The 22,868-nt window shown below is 35.4% G+C and overlaps 1 protein-coding gene across 2 annotated transcripts; it reads left to right on the top strand.

The window, feature by feature from the left end:
• The first annotated feature begins 9,299 nt into the window (after positions 1-9,299).
• LOC145045029 (putative LRR receptor-like serine/threonine-protein kinase RFK1) lies at positions 9,300-21,154 on the top strand. 2 transcript variants are annotated; one of them, XM_078993381.1, is made up of 24 exons: positions 9,300-9,658; positions 10,240-10,420; positions 11,034-11,105; positions 11,191-11,259; positions 11,640-11,711; positions 11,921-11,992; positions 12,078-12,149; positions 12,869-12,940; positions 13,028-13,099; positions 13,402-13,473; positions 13,643-13,714; positions 14,268-14,336; positions 14,566-14,631; positions 14,772-14,834; positions 14,935-14,976; positions 15,728-15,771; positions 16,159-16,544; positions 17,370-17,562; positions 17,724-17,870; positions 17,952-18,070; positions 18,408-18,618; positions 19,536-19,773; positions 19,852-20,002; positions 20,628-21,154. In XM_078993381.1, exons 1-24 carry the CDS (start codon positions 9,565-9,567, stop codon positions 21,006-21,008), a joined length of 3,030 nt encoding a protein of 1,009 aa, XP_078849507.1. In that variant the 5' UTR covers positions 9,300-9,564; the 3' UTR covers positions 21,009-21,154. The 2 variants fall into 2 exon arrangements, with proteins under 2 accessions (XP_078849507.1, XP_078849509.1); XM_078993383.1 differs by lacking the exon at positions 9,300-9,658 and having other exon boundaries at positions 10,314-10,412.
• The last annotated feature ends 1,714 nt before the right edge of the window (positions 21,155-22,868 follow it).

Raw genomic sequence — 22,868 nt, 5'->3', positions numbered from 1 at the left:
GTTATATATTATGTACACAAGCATGGACATACGAGTTTTCTTCAGTCAATTCAGTTAAGAGTCTCTACCTCTAGGTCAGCACTTAAATTAGAAACCCACTACCCACTATTTGGAAGTCATTACCCACTATTTGGGATGCATCTTCGGGACACGGCCTTCTCCGTCGTCTAGTTGGTAACCAGAGTCTCCTGTAGGGACAGCGGATATTGTGTGTATAGATCTATATGGGATTGACACCCCCGCACCCTGACTACTAGCTACAGTCCACGGCTCACCAAGCCAAGGGGTGACAATTGTCACATTATACAGATGCTTGTAGGGCATCTGGTACTCTAGTGTCGGTTAGTATGGTTACGAGTATCCCGGGTTACCTTATAATTCATGGTTTTAAGGTAACGATATTTCACCAGCAATTTACACTGTATGCTAGTATCTCACTTTTCAGAGTCACACTGTTTAGACCTTGCAAGATGTATCTTTCATTTGATACTGTCTGCGGTCTATATTCTCTGTTTTAGACCCTACGAGACGCATCATTCATTTGATACTGTCTAGGGTCTGTGTCCACTGTTATCACTGTATTCACAGTTTTGACCTTACAAGACGTATCTTTCATTTGATACTGTCTGGGGTCTGTCTTCACTGTTTTTGACCTTACAAGACGTATCTTTCATTTGATATCGTCTGGAGTCTGTGTCTCTATTTGTTAGACTGAACCAGGCGTGTCGTTCATTTGATACTTTTCTGGAGTCTATGATTCCTTTGCCTTAGTCAGCAGTCCTCACTGCTGAGGCATATGTTATTTCCCTGTCGTCTCTTGCTTTCTTTAATAATCAAATTCAGTATTTTGATAATGATAGCAACTAAGGGAAAACCACTTTTTACTACATACCACTGACCATTCTTGGTAGAAGGCTTCTTTGATTAAAGAAAATATAGGATTTTCTGGAAAGAACTCTAATACATTGTAAACACTTAAACTACTACTTTATGAAGTTATTTGAATGAAATGTCACTAAATACTTATGAACTCCCCAGCATTTGTGAAAATGCTGATACTCGCTTTTCAAATAACTTGTATTCTCAGGTTAGCATTAGACAGGTACATCCCCGGAGCTGTTGATGAAAATAGCTTAGTACCATGCTGTTCTTATTCATTCACTTATATTACTTTGATATATTGTAATGTGAACCATGTAAAATTACTACTATTAATGCAATGTTTTGTTGTACTTTGATTACTATAATGCATGTGTTGTGATACTTGACATGACGCCATCCACCCCAGAACGTTTCCGCCGTTCCGGTTTTGGGGTGTGACACTTTACCACCCTAGTAAAGCGAATGTGGTTGCAGATGCTTTAAGCCGCAAGTCATCTGGGTCTTCCACCCCAACAACATGTATGAGGATATCGGTGAATTCTCCACTTGTGAGTTTGATCAGAGATGCCCAGATCGACGACATGCGACCGAAGAACAGGAAGATGGAAAGGATCAAGGGCGAGAACGCCCGGTTTATGCAGGATAGTCGGGATTATTGACCCGATGCGGTCGGGTTTGGGTTTCGATGTCTGGTGGGGTCAGACAGACAATTATGGATGAGGCTCATAAGTCTCATTTCTCTATACACCTGGGGCCCACCAAGATGTACCGAGACATGAGTTTGAGTTATTGGTGGCCATGTATGAAGCGAGAGATCGCTTGGTATGTCGAGAGGTGCTTGACCTGTAGGATGGTCAAGGCCGAGCATCAGAGGCCGCATGGTCTGTTGCATCCTATTGAGATTCCCATGTGGAAATGGGAGCAGATCAAGATGGATTTCATTACCAAACTATCGATGACAACGAAGGGGTTGGATGCCATATGGGTCATTGTAGATCGATTAACCAAGAGTGCCCATTTATTGGATATAAGAGAGAGTTCTTCAGTCGAAAAGCTGGCCGACTTGTATGTTCGTGAGGTCATCACTCGCCATGGGGTTCTGGTCTTCATTGTTTCAGATTGAGATGTTAGATTTACCTCCTGTTTCTAGCAAAAGTTCCACGAGGAACTGGCCACACGGCTACACTTTAGTACATCGTTTCATCCGCAGACCGATGATCAGAGCGAGAGGACCATCCAGACCCTCTAGGATATGTTGAGGGCATGCGTCATTGAGAGCGAGGTATCCACACCCCTTATAAGGAATTCTTAGTTCTCCTTCCCAGCCGATGTGGGATCAGATCTAACCCACTTTCACCCCCCCATGTGGAAGATATGGTGGATAACCTACTGACCCATGTTTAAATCCCGGCACTACTCAGCCCTTGTGGCCATGGAGGTTCGCCTGCAGTGACGTCTACTGCCTCAGAAAGATGTAAACAAACGTGTCGGCGACATGAAATATAAATACTTACTACCCAATCTACTTTGCAATTTACGTAGCAAAGGAAATACGAAGAATAAATGCAGGGGGGGGGGGTGAAAGTGGGTTAGATCTAATCCCACATCGGCTGGGAAGTAGAACTAAGAATTCCTTATAAGGGGTGTGGATACCTTCCCTAACACAACGCGTTTTAAAGCCGTGAGGGCAGCAGATCCCATAAGAACTCTGCAGTTAAGCGTGCTCGGGCGGGAGTAGTACCGGGATGGGTGACCCCCTGGGAAGTCCGAGTGCCGAGTGGCCCAAAGCGGACAATATTGTGATATGTGCCAAAGGGGGGTGTTACAAATAACAACTATCATTCCAGCATCGGCGCCCTGCCTTTCGAGCTGTTTGTATGGGAGGAGATGTCGCACTCCAGTTTGTTGGGGCGAGGTCGGACACACGGTGATGGGGTAGATGGAGGTAGTATTGCAATTTACCGAAAGAATCCAGCAGATCAGGCAGCGATTGCAGACCGCCCAAAGCCAACAGAAGAGTTACGCCGACAAACACTGTTCTGAATTAGAATTTCAAGTGGGTGATATGGTGCTCCTAAAGGTCTCACCCTGGAAGGGTGTTATCCGCTTCAGGAAGAGAGGGAAATTGGGTCCCTGTTACATTGGGCCGCTCAGGATCATTGCCAGGGTCGGTAAGGTGGCTTACAGGTTAAAGTTACCAGAGGAGCTCAGTCGGGTAGATAACACTTTCCACATCTCGCAGCTGCGAAAGTGCATCATGGATCAGGAGGCGGTGGTATCATTGGATGATATCCAGGTTGATGAGCGCTTAAATTATGTGGAGAGGCCGATGGCCATTCTAGAAAGGAATATGAAAGTACTGTGGAACAAGGAGATACCATTGGTGAAGATGGCCATTCTAGAAAGGAATATGAAAGTACTGTGGAACAAGGAGATACCATTGGTGAAGGTGCAGTGGGAACATCGGAGAGGATCCGAGTGGACGTGGGAGTTGGAGGGCGAGATGCGGGAGCATTACCCGACATTGTTTGCCTCGGCGGACTTCGAGGACAAAGTCTAGTTCAAGTGGGGGAGAATTGTAACGACCAGATCTTCAGGTAATTGACTTACATAAGAACTTTCTTGATTTCAAGGTCTACTCGACGAGTTGGTAGCCCTACTCGTCGAGTAGCAGCAGGTTGGTCCGCATGTTTAGTGATCTACTCGACGAGTCCAAGTAGGGACTCGATAAGTAAGAGCTGGCAGATGAAACCCTAAATCTTGGGGTTTTGGCACCTTATTTAAGGATCACATATTCCCCTTAGCCTATCTTACTGCCTCTCTTGAATCCAGAAACCCTAATTCTTGTTTTCCCTCTTTTGTGTGTGTTCTTGACCTTGAAAGAAAATCCTTTGGAGTTAAGAGCTTGGGGTGCAAGAAGTTGGAGCTAGTGGCTGTTGTAGATCTGAATTCTTCTTTGGTTTGGCATCATTTTGAAGGCAACAAGTTGTTACCTTCATTCTCCTTTAATTAGAACCCCTCATGGCTGGGTTTAGAGGCCTTTTTATGGTTTTGTGGTGATTCTATGTGTTGGGTCAAGATCTGTGGTTGCAACCTCAAATATGGGCTCCTTTAGCCTCTATTTATCATAAAGTTCAGTATTTTCCAAGCTATGACCTATCCGATTGCATTAAGACACTCCTTTTAGCTTGTTTTAGGTCATATCATCTTGCATGCACGTAAACTTTGCAACTTTACGTGATAATCATGCATTAGAAGCTTAGATCTGCAGTTTGGAGCCTTTGCATGACTTAAAATCTTCTATATGGATGATGTATTTAAGGTACTCGGCGAGTATCATGGTCAACTTGTCGAGTCATTTGAAGATGGTCATGGACTCAACGAGTTGGATGAACAACTCGACGAGTCTGATGAAGATTGCCTTATACTCGGCGAGTTTGTAGAGCGGCTCAACGAGTCATTTAGGGTTTCCTAAATCGTTAGATGTGTATAAACTTGTCAGGTTGCATGCGGGAAACCTCGACGAGTGGTCTCAGAGCTTCGTTCGCGAGCCTTAGGAACTCGACGAGTCACTCTGGTGACTCGACGGGTGGGCGAGTATTAAAGAAACTCGGCGAGCAGCTGAGGGTACTCGATGAGTTAAGGTCAACATGGACTATTGACCTTGACTGATGACTTTGACTTTGACCATGAGTTGACCTGTTGACTTTTGAGGACAGTTTTGGAAAGATTGGAGATTTACGAGTATGGTTCGTAATAAATATAGGCGATGGTGTTCGTGTCAGTGATCCGAGAGTTTGAGCTTATTCCTGCGAGTCGGCATTGCAATGTGAGCTATCCTCACTATACTCAAGGGTCTAAGGCACCAAGGCCGGCCCTTTGGAATGTATCTGGTTATGTTATGCTAGTATGATCTGTTAGATCGGTATCCTAGAGGGTAGGATAATATTATATGATATGTGGTATGAACTGTAGATCGGTATCCTGGTAGATAGGATGATATGATGAGCTATGTGGTAGGATCTGTTAGATCAGTATTGTTTGTAGACCGTTATGTGATTATATGTTATATGTGCACATATATGTTTGGTGGTTGAGGTTTATCTGCTTCATGCGGAGGCCAATAGACCGGGGCATTCCAACCTGTTGGTTGAGGGCTTGGGGTATTCCATCCCGAGGATGATTGGACCCATAGTGTGTTGTCATTCCAACCTGCTGGTTGAGGGCTTGGGGTATTCCAACCCGATGGTTGACTGGATCCATTGTATACTATGTTTATGATAATATGTATATTTATGAGTATGGGTATTTTGCGGGAACTCTCTAAGCTTTCGGGCTTACAGTTTCAGTTTATTGGTTTAGGTAAATCAGGGGATCGAGGCAAGGCCTTATATATAGGAGGCCTTATAGAAATCGTCCAAGGCCTTATATAAGGTGGTTTATGGACTACTTGGAGTCTAAGTAAGGAATTAGGGCTTTACCTGGAAACCCTAGCAGCCACAAGTATATAATGGCCCTTAGACCTCTTGAAATTGGCTACTGATCAAAAAGAGAAACCCTAACCAATTTCTGCCCCTCCCTCACTCACCCCTTGCTCTTGGTGTTTGTGATTCCATTAGAGGTGCAACACGTGAGGCACTCAAGCTTTCTAGAGTCAAGAGAATCATTAGACTACTTGTTATTATGAGATAACAAGAGAGGTAACAATCAAACCCTAGGTTTCATATAGATCTCGAATTTTGTATGCTAGTATTATGTTATTTCTTTGGAACTTCTATTTGCATGTATAATTAGAGAAAAACTTAGATCCAAAGCAATTAGGGTTGCATGAACTCATAGGAATGTTGTTATGCTCAAAACCCATCATCAACCCCCAGGTCCGTATCAACTCTGAGTCCATAATGACTCTATATAACCGCTTGTAGCTGTGTTGGGTTCGTATCAACCCCCAGGTCCATATAAACCCCGAGTCCGTAATGACTCTGAGCCCATATAGCTCAATACATAAATCATACAAGTATAGAAGCATGAGTCACAAAGATAACAAGAACATGGGGCATATCAGCAAGTGTCACAAAGACAACCATTATCCTTCAAACATAATCCATTGGGCCAACATTGTTGCCTTCGACCCATAAGTATAGTGAAGAGACTCACCTCACAATCTGAAAGAATAGCTGTACCGATCACTGCTCTAAAAGTTGTATCTACCGGTCACCTATACAATTAACAGGAACCCAAATCTCATACTATAAATCAAATCACCCAAAATGCGCTTAGATCAAAATTGGTCAACCCTGGTTAAAGTCAAAGTCAACAGTGAAGGTACAAAAGTCAATGTTTCTTCCCAGCAAAGTACGCCCCGCATACCAAGAGAGTATGCCCAACATACTCTGATGTTGACTAAAAGCTGGGGGCTGACCACATACGTGCAACGTACCATCATGTATGCCCAATGTATGCAACCCCATCCCAAAACTCCATTAAGAGCTTATTCCATTAAGCCATTATGCCTAAAAATCAGATCCAAGCCCAAAGTGATGTCCTAAGTCATAAAGTTGGAAACTTTATGACTTTACATGGCTATAAAGTGCTTAATGTCCAAAACCCTAAGTTCTTAACCCAGTAAGACATCGCAACTCTTTTATTGAAGGGATAAAAGGGCCAATAACAATTTTATTTTTAGTCATAACAAAACCAAACCATCATGGATCCATTTATAGAGGTTAGAATCAAATAAGAACAACCATAGGATGGTTTAGAGATAACCTTTGAAACCTCTGAACCCACTTGGTTTTAGGGTGTTGATGAATATGTAAAGATCAAAGAGTATGATATTCTCTACAAGTATCCACCATCAAGATTAAGGCACTTGGAATGCTAGTTCTTTCTTGTATTCTCGAGTCTCTTAAGCCTTTAAGTGCTTAGCTCAAACAAGCACTAAAGGATACAACTCAAGAGATCTTCTAAACCACTAAAGTAAAGCACCAAACTTCATAAGAAGAATGGTCTTCAGACTCATGGTTTTGGAGAAAAAAAAAGGAGGAAGAAGAGAGTGTTTCACTTAACTAAAATGCAAGCCTCATGCATCTCTTATATAGTCCATTAAAGATAAGGCCTAACCATTAAAATAATCTAACGTAATGGTAGCTTTTAGAGACATGGGAGACAAAACATGGAGGTTGAAAAGCAACCCCCATATTTTAACATTTTTGGCCATACCTCTTGAAAATAGGATAATTCTTTATTTTTTTATAAACTCAAAGTTTTTAATATATAAACTTTGTCTTTAGGTAAAAGACAAAAGAATCCAACTAGTCCAAAATATTGTGCATGACTTATTAATTCATAACATATGAAATAATAACTATTTATACTCTCTTATACTTATTATTTTCATAAAACAATAATTATTTCCTAATTAAAATACAAGAATCGATAGTATTTATTAATAATCACATTAATAATAAATATACAAAATGTGCCAACTTGATAAAGGTGCAACCCTATATAATCATATATTATTAGCAATATAACTCCATAATGATTTTTGAGCATATAGATCCAACACTTTATATCCACGGAAAGGTAATGAGAAGCTCTATAATCCTATCAACTCTTCTTTGCCTTAAAACTTTCCGAACTTAAATCCAAAATTCATAAAAGGCTCGAACTATCACTTTACGGTTATACCCTCGACTCCAAAGCACCAATCGAGCTCTTAGATCACCTAATCTACTTTACCCACATCCAAAGGGTCTAAATATCTTTTTCCTCTAAGACCCGAAGCCTTATGATAGTTGATCTTCAGGTCATGAACTCGAATTACGAAATGGTTCGAAGCAGGGTGATACAGTATGACCTTACACCATCCACTATCTTCACTTTGAATGCTCTCTTCCACATCAGATCCATTATTATCAAAATCAAAAGAGGTTCTTAAAATTGAACTTTAAGGGGTGTTGGTACTCCATCAATAAAGTTTTCCATATTCAAGTAATTAGTAACTATAAAATAAGGTGTTTGAACTCCACCAACTATAACAGGTGGTGTTTGAAATTGATCATTTTATCCTTCAATAAAAACCCTTGTTTGGACTTGATCATAATGGGGTGTTTTATCTACTTCATTACTTGCAACAGTTGGTGTTTGGACCTGATCATTACTTGTTTCACTACAATCACCTTTTTGAAGTAGATCATTACCCCCTTCACTATCATCCCTTGTTTTAAATTGTTTATTACCCCCTTCACCATGATCCCCTGTTTTTTAGTCCGTCCATTCTAACAAAAGCCTTTTACAAGATAAGGGGTCTTAATAATTAATTGTATCCTATTTTTATTTGGGTTGGGGGACACAAAGTGCATGTGTAGCATAGTTTTACCATGCTTAGTATAAACATCAATCAACTTATGATTACCTATGAATGTACTCAAATGATGAATATCACAGTTACTGGCTAAGGCATACAAACCAATGTCCAAATCTGAAAATGTTTTTTTGAAGTGATAGTATAACAACTTAACCTCCTCAACACAATCGAGTGACTCCATTATTTCATTAATGTTGTGAACACAAAATGTATCCATATCCAGCAAATCAATATATATATATATATATATATATATATATATATATATATATATATATATATATATATGACTTTTCCCTTGATGTATTTTCTCTCTATAGTGCAACTTGATGGAGAACACTCTTAGATATGCACCTGTGGAGAAACAAAATCTAAGTTTTCTTCTCTTACATTAATAATTAAAATGGATGTAACGAACAAGATAAATTGGTTACCACATGCAGCATTAAGGTCAATTTCATCCATATCTGCTCTAATTTGCCATTTAACCATCATTGCCTTCTTCAAAAGAGTTTATCGGAGTAGAAAATGCTTAGATTTTAGGGTCTTCCAAAGAGTGATCGTCGTTCTTTGGTGTTTTTAACGTGAAAAAGAAAATGATCGAACTTCTCCGGTTGATATTAGGCGCCATGAATTAAAAAGACAAAATTACCACTAGCATGCCAAGTATGTGAACTCTTTTAACAATGATGGCTAACGGTATATTCAGGAAGGACCAAACGTGTAAAAAAAATCAAATGTTAGGGATGCCCAACATGTAACACAAAAGATAGGGACAAAACGTAAATTTTTTTGCAAACTACAATGACCATTTGTCTTTGTATAGTTTAAAAGTAACAAAAAAAAATGTTTAAAAATTGACGAAAAAAATCTTCCATAATAAAAACAACAAAAAAAACATATTTAATGTTTAAAAGTTGACGGAAAAAAATCTACCAAGGATTGTTTAAGACCAAATCTAATTTATAGTTTAAAAGATACCTTTTTTTCTTTGACGAGCTTTTGTTTATCTAACCATTTTTGGCATGTTATGGTTTACGCCGACGATCCATCCCAAGGAACAACAGACAGTAACACAATGGCTTTTACACTGTCGTCTAGCACCAGGATTATTTTAATCGTCGAATACCCACCAAAACTTTGAATAACAGCCACTTGTAGAAGACCCGTGCCGAACTCAAAACGAATGCTATTGTTATTCAAACTTGTAGGCCTAAATCAGGCACATTTGCACTCTTTGTTGACTCCTTTGTCTTCGTATTTTCAATGAATTAGAGTTGGATACACTTACGCATCACACGAAAGAGAAGATGGCGACGAGGAAAACAGAGTTCCTGCTTCTTCTAGCACTGAAATTCACTCTGTTCATTAGACTCGCAGACTCCGTGGTTCCACAGGACGAAGGTAGATCGGATTTTGGAAGAATTTTCTTATAACTTTATTCAATCGGCACTGAAATGAAATGATTGTGACTATAATGATGACCCATATCTGTATTTTTGCTAGTGATTTTATCTAACTAGTCTAAATCATCAAATGTGTTTCAATTCCCATGCCCAAAAAATGAGTGGATTCATCATTGATTTTGACCTAAAATCCTATCGAGCTTGATCCATGTAATTTTTCCGGCCCCACATGAGTTGTGACTTTTGAGCATGAATTTTGAGGCTCTTAGTAAGCTGTTGATAGTGGGTTGTTGATAAATTATCACAACAGTTAGTTTTAGTTTTAGGTAGAATTTTCAAAATATAATGTCCTAAATAAGAAAATATTAAAAGCACAATGATATGGTTAGCTAGATTCTAAGCACAATGATATGGTTAGCTAGATTCTAAAAGTAACCGAAAAAGAAAAACATTTAAAATTACAACCCCGTAACAGAATTAAACAAAAGTAGAATGTTATAATTCACAAATAAATTGTTAATTTATGCATTTTAGCCATTTCGGAATGACCTTTTTTACAAATTATTTATTCTCCTTCAGTGGAAGCTCTTGAAGAAATTATGACTTTAATGGGTGCAACAAATTGGAGGTTGAATGGTAACTCTTGTCAACTTGAATTGATCTCTGAAATGCCAAAACCCCACCCCGAAGCCGATGCGAAGGTCCAATGTGACATTGACTGCAACAATGATAACTCCACTGATTGTCATGTTGTAAGCTTGTAATGTTCCTGTCTTATTTTTTCTTTATTTCAATTATATTATAATAGTGTATTTTTTTTAGCTTGAAACACGAACAATGTTCTACCATATTTTTAGAATAGGGTTAAATGCAAGAAATAGTAACCTACTTTTATTTATTTGTTTAATACTTTAATATAGTATCCTACTTTCATTTCTTCTTAGTACAAGGTTGTATCTTGAAAAATTTATCCAATTTTAACAATGTCATCTAAATATAAAGTAAACTTCACTGCTATAATTGGATATATGTTTCAAAGAATAATGCCCTAGTAAGAAAAAAAATTAGAACTACAATTCCTTTTTCTTACTAGGGCATATTATAAATTGAAAAATCTAGAAGTATAGGAGAGAAAATTTCGTTGTATTTGGAAGACATTGCTACAATTAGGTAGATATTTCAAAGTAGGATGCTATAATAAACAAATCAATAAAGGTGCATTGCTATTTCTTGCATTTAACTGTAAGTTAAAAGAGAACTATTTCCTTTTTGATTGTTAGTAATAATCTAATAACAATATATCTACCACAACCGTCTCTTCTTGTTTGTCGTTTTGGTTCTCAAAGATTCTTTGGATATTCCATTTAATGCAGCGTACATAAGTTTTATAGTCTTAATGGTGTTCTTCCACGTGAACTCATAAACCTTCCTTATCTTCAAACTATGTAAGTGATTTTTTAGATGAAGCGGACAACTATTTCAATATGATTTGACATGTAGTGAAACTAATACATCGTGCTTCCTTTGCAGTGATTTCGCTTACAATTACCTTGGTGGCAAGATTCCATCTGAATTGGGCTCAACGCAGTTGCAATCAATGTGAAACTTTACATACTTTATTATTATTATTTTTTTTGGCCTCATTTGCTACACATGACATGACATAACATAACCATTTGTTTTGTGTGTGGCGTGCATTGGACTGGGACTGTGACTGTGACTGTGACTGTGACTGTGACGTGACTGTAACTGTTTACTAATGCAATAAGACAAAAGTTTCAATTTTGTGTCCCACCAAAAAAAGTGGAAAAAGCTGAGAGATGGACTTGTTCTCAATGATAAGAGAAGCTTTCTAGGGCTACTTTTAATGATAAGGATGAGGAGGGCATTTAAGTCTTTTTCATAAATGAGAGATTGAGAGTCATTGCCCCACCTTAGTTTTATCTTTTCATAGCTTTTGACCGCAGTTTCTGATGCAGATCTGTTCTTGGAAACCGCTTATCCGGGGAAATACCAGGGGAACTTGGGAATATTACAACTTTGACATATTTGTACGTCTTATTTATTTATTAATTAAATTTCTTTTTTGGTGTTTCTTCTTTTCTCATTCTACATTCAAGTTCCATAGATCATTAAATTATAATATACCAATAAATGACAGTGTGTTTCCATTTCCTTGCATTTTGACCTTATGGAAAACATTTGCTTAGTATTGCTATGTATACTTATATTGTAACTACTGATTTTAATTTTTAAAAAGGAACCTTGAAGCAAACAACTTTTCTGGGACTATTCCTTCTGATCTTGGGAAATTGATTAATTTACAAGCATTGTAAGACTGATTTCCTCCCATTTTCTTTGTTCTTCAACTAATCTACTATTTGTTTAATATGTTTTTTTTATGATAATAATTTCAGGATCTTGTCTTCAAACCGGTTGACAGGGATGTTGCCAGCTTCCTTTGCTGAACTGAGAAGTTTAACAGATTTGTAAAAACTTTTATCCTGTGTATTCAAAATCAAATCTATTGATCTTTTTACCAATCAAACGAGTATATTTTCAAGGGCTAAAAGCAAGAAATAGGAACATATTTTCATTTCTTTGTGTATTGCAGGATTGTACTTTCATTTTTTTTCTTACTATGGCATTATATAGCTTGCAAGTCTACCAACTTATAGCATCATACACTCAACTTTTTTCTTTTTATAACAAGGAAATTTGATTTGTATTTAGATTGCATTGCTATAATTAGGAATATATACAAATCAATAACATTGCTTTTTCTTGCATTCTAACACTATTGTCAATTGGCTTATATTACAAATCAATTTTCACTGCTATAATTGGGTTGGATTTTTCAAAATTTAATGTCTTAATAAGAAAATTTGGAAGTACAATGCTATAAATGGTAGATTTTTCAAAGTACAATTCGTTAATATGAAAAAAAAGTACCATGTTGTAATAGCAAGAAATGAAATTAGGATGCTAATACACAAATAATTGAAAGCACATTGCTATTTCTTTCATTTAGCCCTTTTATATACGTGCAGCTTTTGTATCAAATTATAAAATTTACATCAATTTAAAGATGAGAAGTCGTCTGTTTCACGTAAAAAAATCTTTGTTTTTGGAAAGGTGGGGTTAGTTTTGTTTTCACAACGATTTTGAAGGTTTCATTTTAACTGAGAAAAAATTTCTTATATTACAGTAGGGTAAGTGACAACAACTTCAGTGGGTCGATACCTGATTTCATACAGAATTGGAGGCAACTCAGTAAACTGTAAGATCAATTTCCATTGATAATTCATAATGCATATTGAGATTTAATATTATTTTCATTAACCTTTTCTGTATATTTGTTTCAAAGAGAAATGATTGGAACTGGGCTTCAGGGACCAATTCCTTCAAACATATCCCTTCTTCATAATTTAAGTGATGTGTAAGTGTAAATACTAAATACTAAATACTGCTGTTATTTGCTTTTGAATAACATTCTAGTGATTTCTATTTATGACATTTGTACTTTGAAAATCTACCCAATCATAGCATTGAAAATTGCTTTGTTTTTCATAGTAAGATGTTGTGTAATAAGAAGAAATGAAATTAGGATTCTATAATAAACAAATAAATAAAAGTACGTTACTATCTCTTGTATTTAACCATTCTGGATATGATCTGTTTCTTTTTTTTTTGGTGTTATGCAACGCGACTATGACATGTGCTTTTTTTTTTTTTTTGCAGGAGGATATCTGAAATAAGTGGACCAACTCAGAGATTCCCTCCTTTAGATAATGCTATCGGTTTACTAACAGTGTATGTAATGCTTCTGGTATATTAATTGCTATAATTTTATCTAGAAATTTTTTTTATTCATTGATATTGTGAGGTACTCAGCTCATATTAGAGAACTTATAATTACAATATATGCAACACTTACAGTTATTACTATTTGATTTACACTTTGTTTTTTCTTGGAGTTCAGTGTGTTGAGGGGCTGCAACATTTCTGGAGAGATACCTGCTTATATTTGGCAAAGAAGAGATCTTCAATTATTGTAAGTAGCACATCACATGTGATGATTCTATCCATTTGTATACTAAGATTATGAGGTGTGTCTGGACTGTGTATTTTGTTGGAATATAATGTGTAATTAGGTAGCCTTATTATTCTCTATTTTAAAAAAAAGTTAAATGCAATAATAGCAAAAGTACTTTCATATATTTTGTTATTATATGACCCTATTTCATTGGTCCTATTACAACATTGTACTTTGAAATATCTAACCCGATCATTGCAATGTCATCCCAATACAAAGCATTTGCCATTGCTGTAATTTGGTATGTTTTTCAAAGTATAATTTCTTAATAAGAAAAAAGTTGGAAGTACACTGCTATAAGTGGCTAGATTATATTTATAAAAAAAAATAGAAGTTGAAAAACAATAAACGAATAAATGAAAGTACATTGCTATTTCTTGCATTTTGCCAGTTTGAAAATGACATGGCACGTACTATAATTTTGTCCAGTTTGCTTCTGATTTTTGAAGTCAATATATGTATATATATATATATATATTCATTTGTATCCTTTTTGTTGTGAACTTAACAGGGATGTAAGCTTTAACAAGTTGGTAGGGGAAATATCGAATGACATTGTTGGTAGGAGCTTGCGTTATGTGTAAGTATAACCAATTCAAATTTTGAGGATGTTTTAAACTTTGTCCTCTTATGTATACAACTATACATGTACATACATGCATGCATCCATATGTATCTGCAAAAGGGTTATTCAGTTATTCCCATAATGTGATATGTGTTCTTGTGGTTGGTTTGTTAGTATTTTGTATGTTTTTAACATTTGGTCTGTTTCATGATTGATAACCATGTGATGGATGTGGTGTAAATAGGTTTTTGACAGGCAACATGCTAAGTGGAGCTATACCCAACACACTCTTGATCGAAGGAGCTACCATGTATGTCTTTTTCATGGATGTTATAGCATTCTCATATGGCTCATAAGAGGAAAAAGGATATTGATATACACATATATGATTATATATATGAATACCTCACCAAATTAGCTCATGAAGTGTTTTATTTTCACATTGATTAGTGATCTGTCCTACAACAATTTCACATGGCAAGGGCCAGATCGACCCACATGCCAACCAAACATGTGAGAATGCTTCTCAATTAGTTTTATATTTTTACTTTTGTATACCATTTTTTGCATTTCTCAAGTTTGTAATGTTGATCCATCTTTGTGTTGGTTTCAGGAATCTATACATCAATTTGTTTAAGAGTTCGGGGGACACATTGTAAGTCTATCTATATTGTGTTAAATGCAAGAAATAGCAGCTGACTTTTTTTTATTCGTGTATTATAGCATCTGACTTTCATTTCTTTCTATTACAACGATTTACTTTCATTTTTTTTTCTTATTAAAGCATTTTACTTTGAAAAATCCACCCAGTTATAATATTATACTTTTAGTTATCATTTTATTAAGACCTATACATTGAAAATTCTATCTAATTGTAGAAGTGAACTTGCTTTATATTCATATGAAGTTTGCTATAATTGGGTATTTGGGTAGCATTTTCAAATTACAATTTTGTAATAGGGAGACATGAAAGTAGGGTGCTATTGTAAACAAATCAATCGAAGTGTTTTTTTTTTTTAAATTTTAATAGGGCTAATATTATACTTCTAATTATTTATCCAATTATAGCACTGAGATTTGATTTGGATTTGAATGTCATTGCTATAATTGGGTAGATCTTTCAAATTACAATGTTATAATAGGAAGTAATGAAAGTAGGATGCTATAATAATCAAATCAATGATAGTTCGTTGCTATCTCTTGCATTTTAACAAAATAAATATATAAAACCCAGTAGAAAATATAAAAATATCCACTTGTAATTTGTGTAGACGAAAGTCAATAAATATATGAAACTATAATTCTAAGGCAAGTCTAATCTACTTCCGATTATGTGCATCGTGAGAATATTATTTGAAAAGTCAACATTTATGTTTATCTCTCTCTTACGTTTACATCATTAATAGACAGGATATACTGCCATGCATAAGGGATGCCACATGTCCTAGATGTAAGCTCTTTCTATTGGAGCCTAAACCTTTGAAGTCTTTCTTTTTTATGCACCATTCATGTTTATCTCTATATTGATATTAATGATAGTGATGAATGCAATAAAATGAAGTGTACTTTCCTTTATATGTGTATTGTAGCATTCTAATTTCATTTCTTTCTATTGCGACATTCTACTTTCACCTTCTTCTTATGAAAGGATTGCACTTTTAAAATCTACCCGTTTATAGCATTACAATTTTGATTTTTTTTTTAAATCAAGACAATATAGCAGTGAAACTTTGTAATAGGAAGACTTGAAAGTAGTATGCTACAAGAAACAAGTCGATGAAAGTAGGTTGCTATTTCTTTGATTTAACCCTTAATGATATTATTTCATTTATGTCAGATGGATGTTCGTTACACGTTAATAGTGGAGGAGATGATGTTAGGGTAAAAGAAAATGGTGTGGATGTTGTTTTTGAAGGAGATGCATCATTTGATGGTGGGGCTGGAAGTTTTCATAGAACCAGTAATAACTGGGGACTTAGTAGCACTGGAGACTTTCTTGATGACAATATTCAAACAAACCGTTATGTAGAATCTTTGCAAAATTCAACAAATTTAGGTTCCATTTACACAACAGCTCGGGTTTCACCACTCTCATTTACTTATATCAGCTATTGTTTGGAAAATGGGGATTATATTGTTGATCTTCACTTTGCGGAAATACAGTATACGAATGATAGTACGTATAGAAGCCTTGGCAGACGGGTATTCGATATCTATATTCAGGTGATAATCGGATAAATGCAAGAAATAGCATTGTACTTTCATTATTTATGGCTTGCTTATATCATTCTACTTTGACAAAAATGCAAAAATGGTCCTTGTGGCTTGTCATTTTATGTGGATAAGGTCCAAACCTTTGGAAAGTTGGATATTTGGTCCTTTTTTAACCACCATTTGTTAAATCCCTCACGTGCATTGCACATGAGGGCATAATTGTCTTTTCACAAGAGAAGAAAGAAGAACAATTTCAAACTGAACGTAGGGGAAGGTCTGCATTTATTAGTTCAACAATTGCAAAAATGGTCCCTTGTGTAAAAAGTCAATTATGCCCTCATGTGCAATGCACGTGAGGGGTTTAACAGACACAAACAAACGGTGGTTAAAAAAGGACCAAATATCCAAATTTCCAAAGGTTTGGACCTTATCCACATAAAATGACAAACCTTTGGAAAGTTGGTCCTTATTCACATTTTTTGCAATTTTGTCTTCTACTTATAATTATTTTTCTTATTGAAGCATTGTATTTTGAAAAATCTACCTGGGTATAGCATTGTACTTCCAATTTTTTTTCTTATTAGGAAATTATGCTTTGAAATATACATCCAATTATAGCACCGAAATTTGCTTTGTATTGGGATGAAATTGCTATAATTGGATAGATTTTTCGAATACAATTTATAATAGGAAGAAATAAAAGTAGGATGTTGTGATAAACAAGTCAATAAAAGCACGTTTCTTTTTCTCGCATTTAACCAATTAATTGACATGCATGTCACACTTGGTTATTTATATATATAGAATTGGTAGCTGAATTTGTATGTGATTCAGGGACAACTTGTGAAGAAGGACTTCAATATAGAAGATATGGTTGGAATAAGAATGCCACTTGTTCTACCTTTCAATGCAAGTGTGACAAATAACATCTTAGAGATTCGCTTTTATTGGGCTGGTAAAGGGACAACACGTTTTCCCAAAAGAGGGCGTTATGGGCCCCTTGTATCAGCTATCTCTGTTAACCCATGTGAGTAAATCCTATCTGCTTAATTAATGTGGTTTAAATAGGTCAATCATGTTTAATGAAGCATTTTGGAAACCAGTTTCTTTATAATAAACTTTTGCACTGTTTATATTCTTGTGTGGTTTATTACTTTCATGTTTATTAGTGAACTCTTTTGCGTGCAGATTCTAAAATTTGTTCAATTCCTGGGAAGAAGACAAACAAAATTAAGTATGTTGGTTTTGCAATTGTGGGGCTGTGTCTTGTGTTGATAATCTTGACTGTTTTGTGGTGGAAAAGGTCTCCAAAAGAAAGAAAAAGGAATAATAAAGGTGTGAATTGATTTACAATAACAGTAATATAAATGATATCTTTGTTTATGTAAATGATCCATTGCATACTCTCTTGAGCAGATTTTGAAGGGGTGGAGTTGAAAACAGTATCGTTTTCCTTTAAACAACTGAACACTGCTACAAACAACTTCGATGCTTCACACAAAATTGGAGAAGGGGGATTCGGACCTGTTTTCAAGGCAATAATCTTTCAAAAAACACTCTGGATTTGTGGTGTTATTTATAATCGTACATTACTGTTTTTTGTCCAAGAAAGAATCGTTATACATTTTCGATCCTTATTTCACTGTTTCTTTAACCTTTTTGTACCTGACTCTAATGCCATTTAAAAAAGATTATTGCATCCATGTAAAATGACCATTTTGCCCTCACCTTCGTCCTATCTTGAGAAATTTGGACCAAATGGTTATTTTACATGGACACCTATTTTTAAACGGATTTGAAGTCTGGGGAATTTTTTTTTTTCTTTTTAAAGATATAGGGGGACTAAAACTGTAAAATTACTCTATGATGCAGGGTACGTTACGTGATGGCACTGTAGTTGCTGTAAAACAGCTTTCATCTCGTTCAAGGCAAGGAAATCGTGAGTTTTTAACAGAAATTGGTGTGATATCATGCTTACAACACCCAAATCTTGTGAAGCTTTATGGATGTTGTGTTGAAGAAGATCAACTGTTGCTAGTATACGAGTATCTGGAAAACAATAGCCTTGCAAATGCTCTCTTTGGTGAGTCTTTTATCTTAGAATAATCGTATTTCCACCTTTTTTTTTGTGTGGGACAAAAAATTGCACTTTATTGTCTGTTTATAATGAACAGTTTTCACATTACCTGGTTTTCATTTTCATATAATGACAAAATACAGAAAAGCACAACGCTTTTTTACCATCTTATCGATTTAGCCACTGAACTCTTAGGTGTTGTTTCTTTTTAACTTGATGAACTTAATGCATAAAATACTTAATGGACTCAGCTACACCCTCCAATTATGAAACTTGTACTAATGGTTTTTTAAAGTAACAAATATTACAATATTATAATGGGAAGAGAGAACCAATCCACTTTCACTCCTTATACTTCTGTCATTATAATTAGCTACTAATCACTTGTATGCAATTAATTTTTCTATCTTGCTCAACCAGTTAGTAAATTTCAAAATTTAGCAGATACTTTGTCATCATATTGTATTGTATTGTGAAATCAATCATTTTGGAAATTCCAACTTGTATGTATTATAAGATAAGTGTGTGCATTTTGACATATGATAAAAACGATAGATGTTATAGGAAGCTAATATTTCAAAACGATTGGAAAGCTACAAAGGAGGGTTATTTATCAAAAAAAAAAAAGTCTAACATGTGTGATGAAATTGCTAATCTACTGTAACGCATATTTCGATTTAATAATATTATTTGAACTTATTCAATAAAAAAAGTCTGCATCCATGTATACACATGGATGTGCCTATTTTTCACGGGTGTTAGATGCATCTTTTAGGTAACCCAAACTTTTGCAGGTATTTGTGTAACTTAAATTTAAAGTAACATTAATCAATGGTAACATCACTTTTTATTGCTTTATTCTTGCTCCCAATTTTGATTGGTTTATTTGCTATTAACTCAAGATATATGTTACATATATGCAGGTTCGAGTAAAAGTAGTTTAATGTTGGATTGGGCAACAAGGTTTAAGATTTGTGTTGGAATTGCTAGAGGTTTAGCTTTTCTTCATGAAGAATCAAGGCTAAAAATTGTGCATAGGGACATCAAAGCTACTAATGTCCTTCTTGATAAAGATCTTAATCCAAAAATATCAGACTTTGGATTGGCTAGGCTAGATGAGGATGAGCATACTCATGTCAGCACACGAGTAGCTGGAACAATGTAATTCTTTCTCTTCCTTAAACATGGCTTAAATGCAAAACAAAACATGGTTCTTGAATCTTGAAAAAAAAATTGCAGAGGATACATGGCACCAGAATACGCACTTTGGGGTCACTTGAGTGACAAGGCGGATGTATACAGCTTTGGAGTTGTGGCTTTGGAAATTGTGAGTGGAAAGAACAACAACAAATACATACCAAACAACGATAGTGTTTGTCTTCTAGAATGGGTACTATTCCATATCCCTACCTATCTTCACTTTTTGGTTTTGGAAAATCACAATACTTTTGGTTTTCGGGATGTTAAATGAAATTTACTAGTTTTCGTTTTTGGAAAATTATCATTATAAGCAGAATTATTGGATTGGTTTAAGTCCACATGATTCCTTTGTTTTTTTCTTTTAGTGTCTAAAAGCATATGTAACATTTTCATGGAACAAATAAAGTTATTTATGAACATTTAGCATGATCATTAACTTGTGTTGAAAGTAAACAATTCCTATCAATTCAAAGTTTCAATGCTTTAAACCATTTCTGTTGGACAAGAGTGGTGGGGTTTCAGAATCATAATCGACCTTCCAAAACAAGCCTTCTAAAAACAAATAAAAATTATATGAAGATCTATCTGAAAAGGTATTATAGTTTGAGGGTAATAGAATTAAGTACTGAAAATACTACGCTTATAGGATAAGTGATAAATCTTAGATGTTCAAGGAACATATACTAGGTTATTTTGCTTTGTTTCTGGTCTATTTGGTGTGCTCATCAGTTGTTTTGGTGCTTCAATTTTGCTAAAATCTACAAGTGTTACAATTTATACTAAAAAGTTGTAAAAAAACACTATTGATATTGCAGGCTTATCGTTTGCAAACTCGTAAAAATTACGATGAACTATTTGATGAAAGGTTGGAATTTAAAATCAACAAAGAGGAAGCAGAAAACGTGGTGAAAGTGGCGTTATTGTGCACAAGTGGATCTCCATCAATAAGGCCAACAATGTCTGAGGTAGTGAGCATGCTTGAAGGCATAACATGTATCCCAGAAATAACCCCGGAAGTAGGTCGCTATTTTGAAGATTTGAGATTCCAAACGATGAGGGATGGAAATCAGGCTGGACACACGGGAAGTAGCATCAACACTCAATATTCGGCTACTGTTAAGAGCGATACACGTTTTTTGAGTACATCTTCAAATGATCGTTTTGAAGTGGTATCTATCGACACAAGATCATTCTAAAAGTTAATTTGATCTTGTGATCGTGTTTTTTGATTTGTAGCAACATGTAAAGCTATAGTTGCTCCGTTGTATAAGTTATGAATATGAATTATGAGCTTTGTATGTGTCAATTGTGTATAAATAACATTATGTCATGGTTTTAGTCTTTTTGAAAGTTATTTAGTCACTTATTTGTTTTAATTTGAAATGTTGCAAATATTATTAGAATGACAACTTCTTAAATCTTAAAGGACTTGCTACGACTTCATGGAGCCGACGAGTGCCTTTGACTTGTATTGGACCAGATATAAATAGATATACATTGTTATTTTTAATTTAAGAGAAAATGCAAATATAGATGTACATTTTCGAAGTTTTTGGCCATTTTAGGAGGTTTTCCTTGTGGATTTGGTCTCTGTTAAAACAAAATGGCTAATTCATTTTTCAGTTACTCCTTTTATAATGTTTTTCATTTAATTTTAAATATTTAACATGTAAAATGGAAAACGACCCCACACCATCCACCATCACACTACATTTTCTCTGTCTCTCCCCCTCCCGGACACACTCTCACAACCACAACCCCACCTCCACCGGTAAACCAAACATCATCACTACCACCGATGTGTAATTTCTATCGGTTTTAAATTTATAAATGTAATCACTGGAAGACTATTACACAAGTAGACAAATGTACCTCATTGTATCGTATTATAGTTAAGGCAAAAACGGGTTGTCGAAATCTTGAGGAATAGTAGAGCCAGTAAGAAGACTTAATTATTGAAAAATCAATAGAAAAAGCAATTAAAATGGGAATTTGATTTTAAAACTGCTAGCAGTCAATATGCACAACGAATATAGAAAACAAAGATTAAAAAAAAAAAATACTCACTTAGATTCGATTCACCTAGCCATCATGATGGATTCATATAAAGTGTAATGGTTATTGATTAGAGTTCAATGATTCCTATATTGGTTAGATCTCTTGGTCTGATCACTAAGCCTATGGTATTAAGGAATTTAATTACAATGTTCATGTTAACTAGTCATCTATAATTTAGTTATTAAGTTCATATTATGTAGGACTTAATCTAGTAATTGATCTCAATGGTCATGATAATTAAGTATATGCATTGAATGCTCATCAAATGTAACTTAGGGCTTTCTTCTCACTAACCTTGTAACACCCATATCCTCAGGTATGTTCTTTTATTTTTTTTAAGCTTTAACTTTGGGGAGTTTGGTCCTACACATGATGTAGGAGGGAAGCTGGATACGGGGGCTTAATGCCCTACGTGAGGCTTACAAATAACTACGTAGAGCGTAGGAGCGCTAGTTCCAAAACCCTAATTTTGGGAGTTATGAGCCTATTTAAAGGCCTAAACTCATTGATGCCTTTTCCATACTTAGCCTTCACCCTCTCATTCAGTCACATAGAAACCCTAGACTCTATGTGTGAGTTTGAAGCCTTAAGTGTGGTTTTTGGTGTGTATTTGTGAAGGAGTCCATTGGAGAAGCACTGTTGAGCTTCAAGCTTGTAGATCCAGACTTTGCTCTTCATCAACATTCTCCAAGAGGTATAAAGTTTGCATCTTGATGTTCCTTTCATTTTTAAATTAAGAGAAACCATTGTTTTCGAACAAAACCCATATTAAAATCAAGTATCAAATACAAATATCCCCAAGAACAGTGTATCATAAAATCTCCAAAAACATATCATCTAAGGATGTGTACGATCACGCCTTCGCCTTGCCACGATCATCTGAAATACCTGAAGCAATAAACCGAAACTATAAGCCAAAGCTTAGTGAGTTCCCCCAAAGTACCACCACACAAATATATAACATATACTATCATGCATGCGGGTCTAATCAGTCATCA

The sequence above is a fragment of the Lactuca saligna genome, chromosome 1, assembly GCF_052625555.1.
Source record: "Lactuca saligna cultivar CGN05327 chromosome 1, ASM5262555v1, whole genome shotgun sequence".
Taxonomy (NCBI): domain Eukaryota; kingdom Viridiplantae; phylum Streptophyta; class Magnoliopsida; order Asterales; family Asteraceae; genus Lactuca; species Lactuca saligna.
Note: the sequence above shows the minus strand (reverse complement) of the source record. Positions and strands in the feature narration are given on the sequence as shown.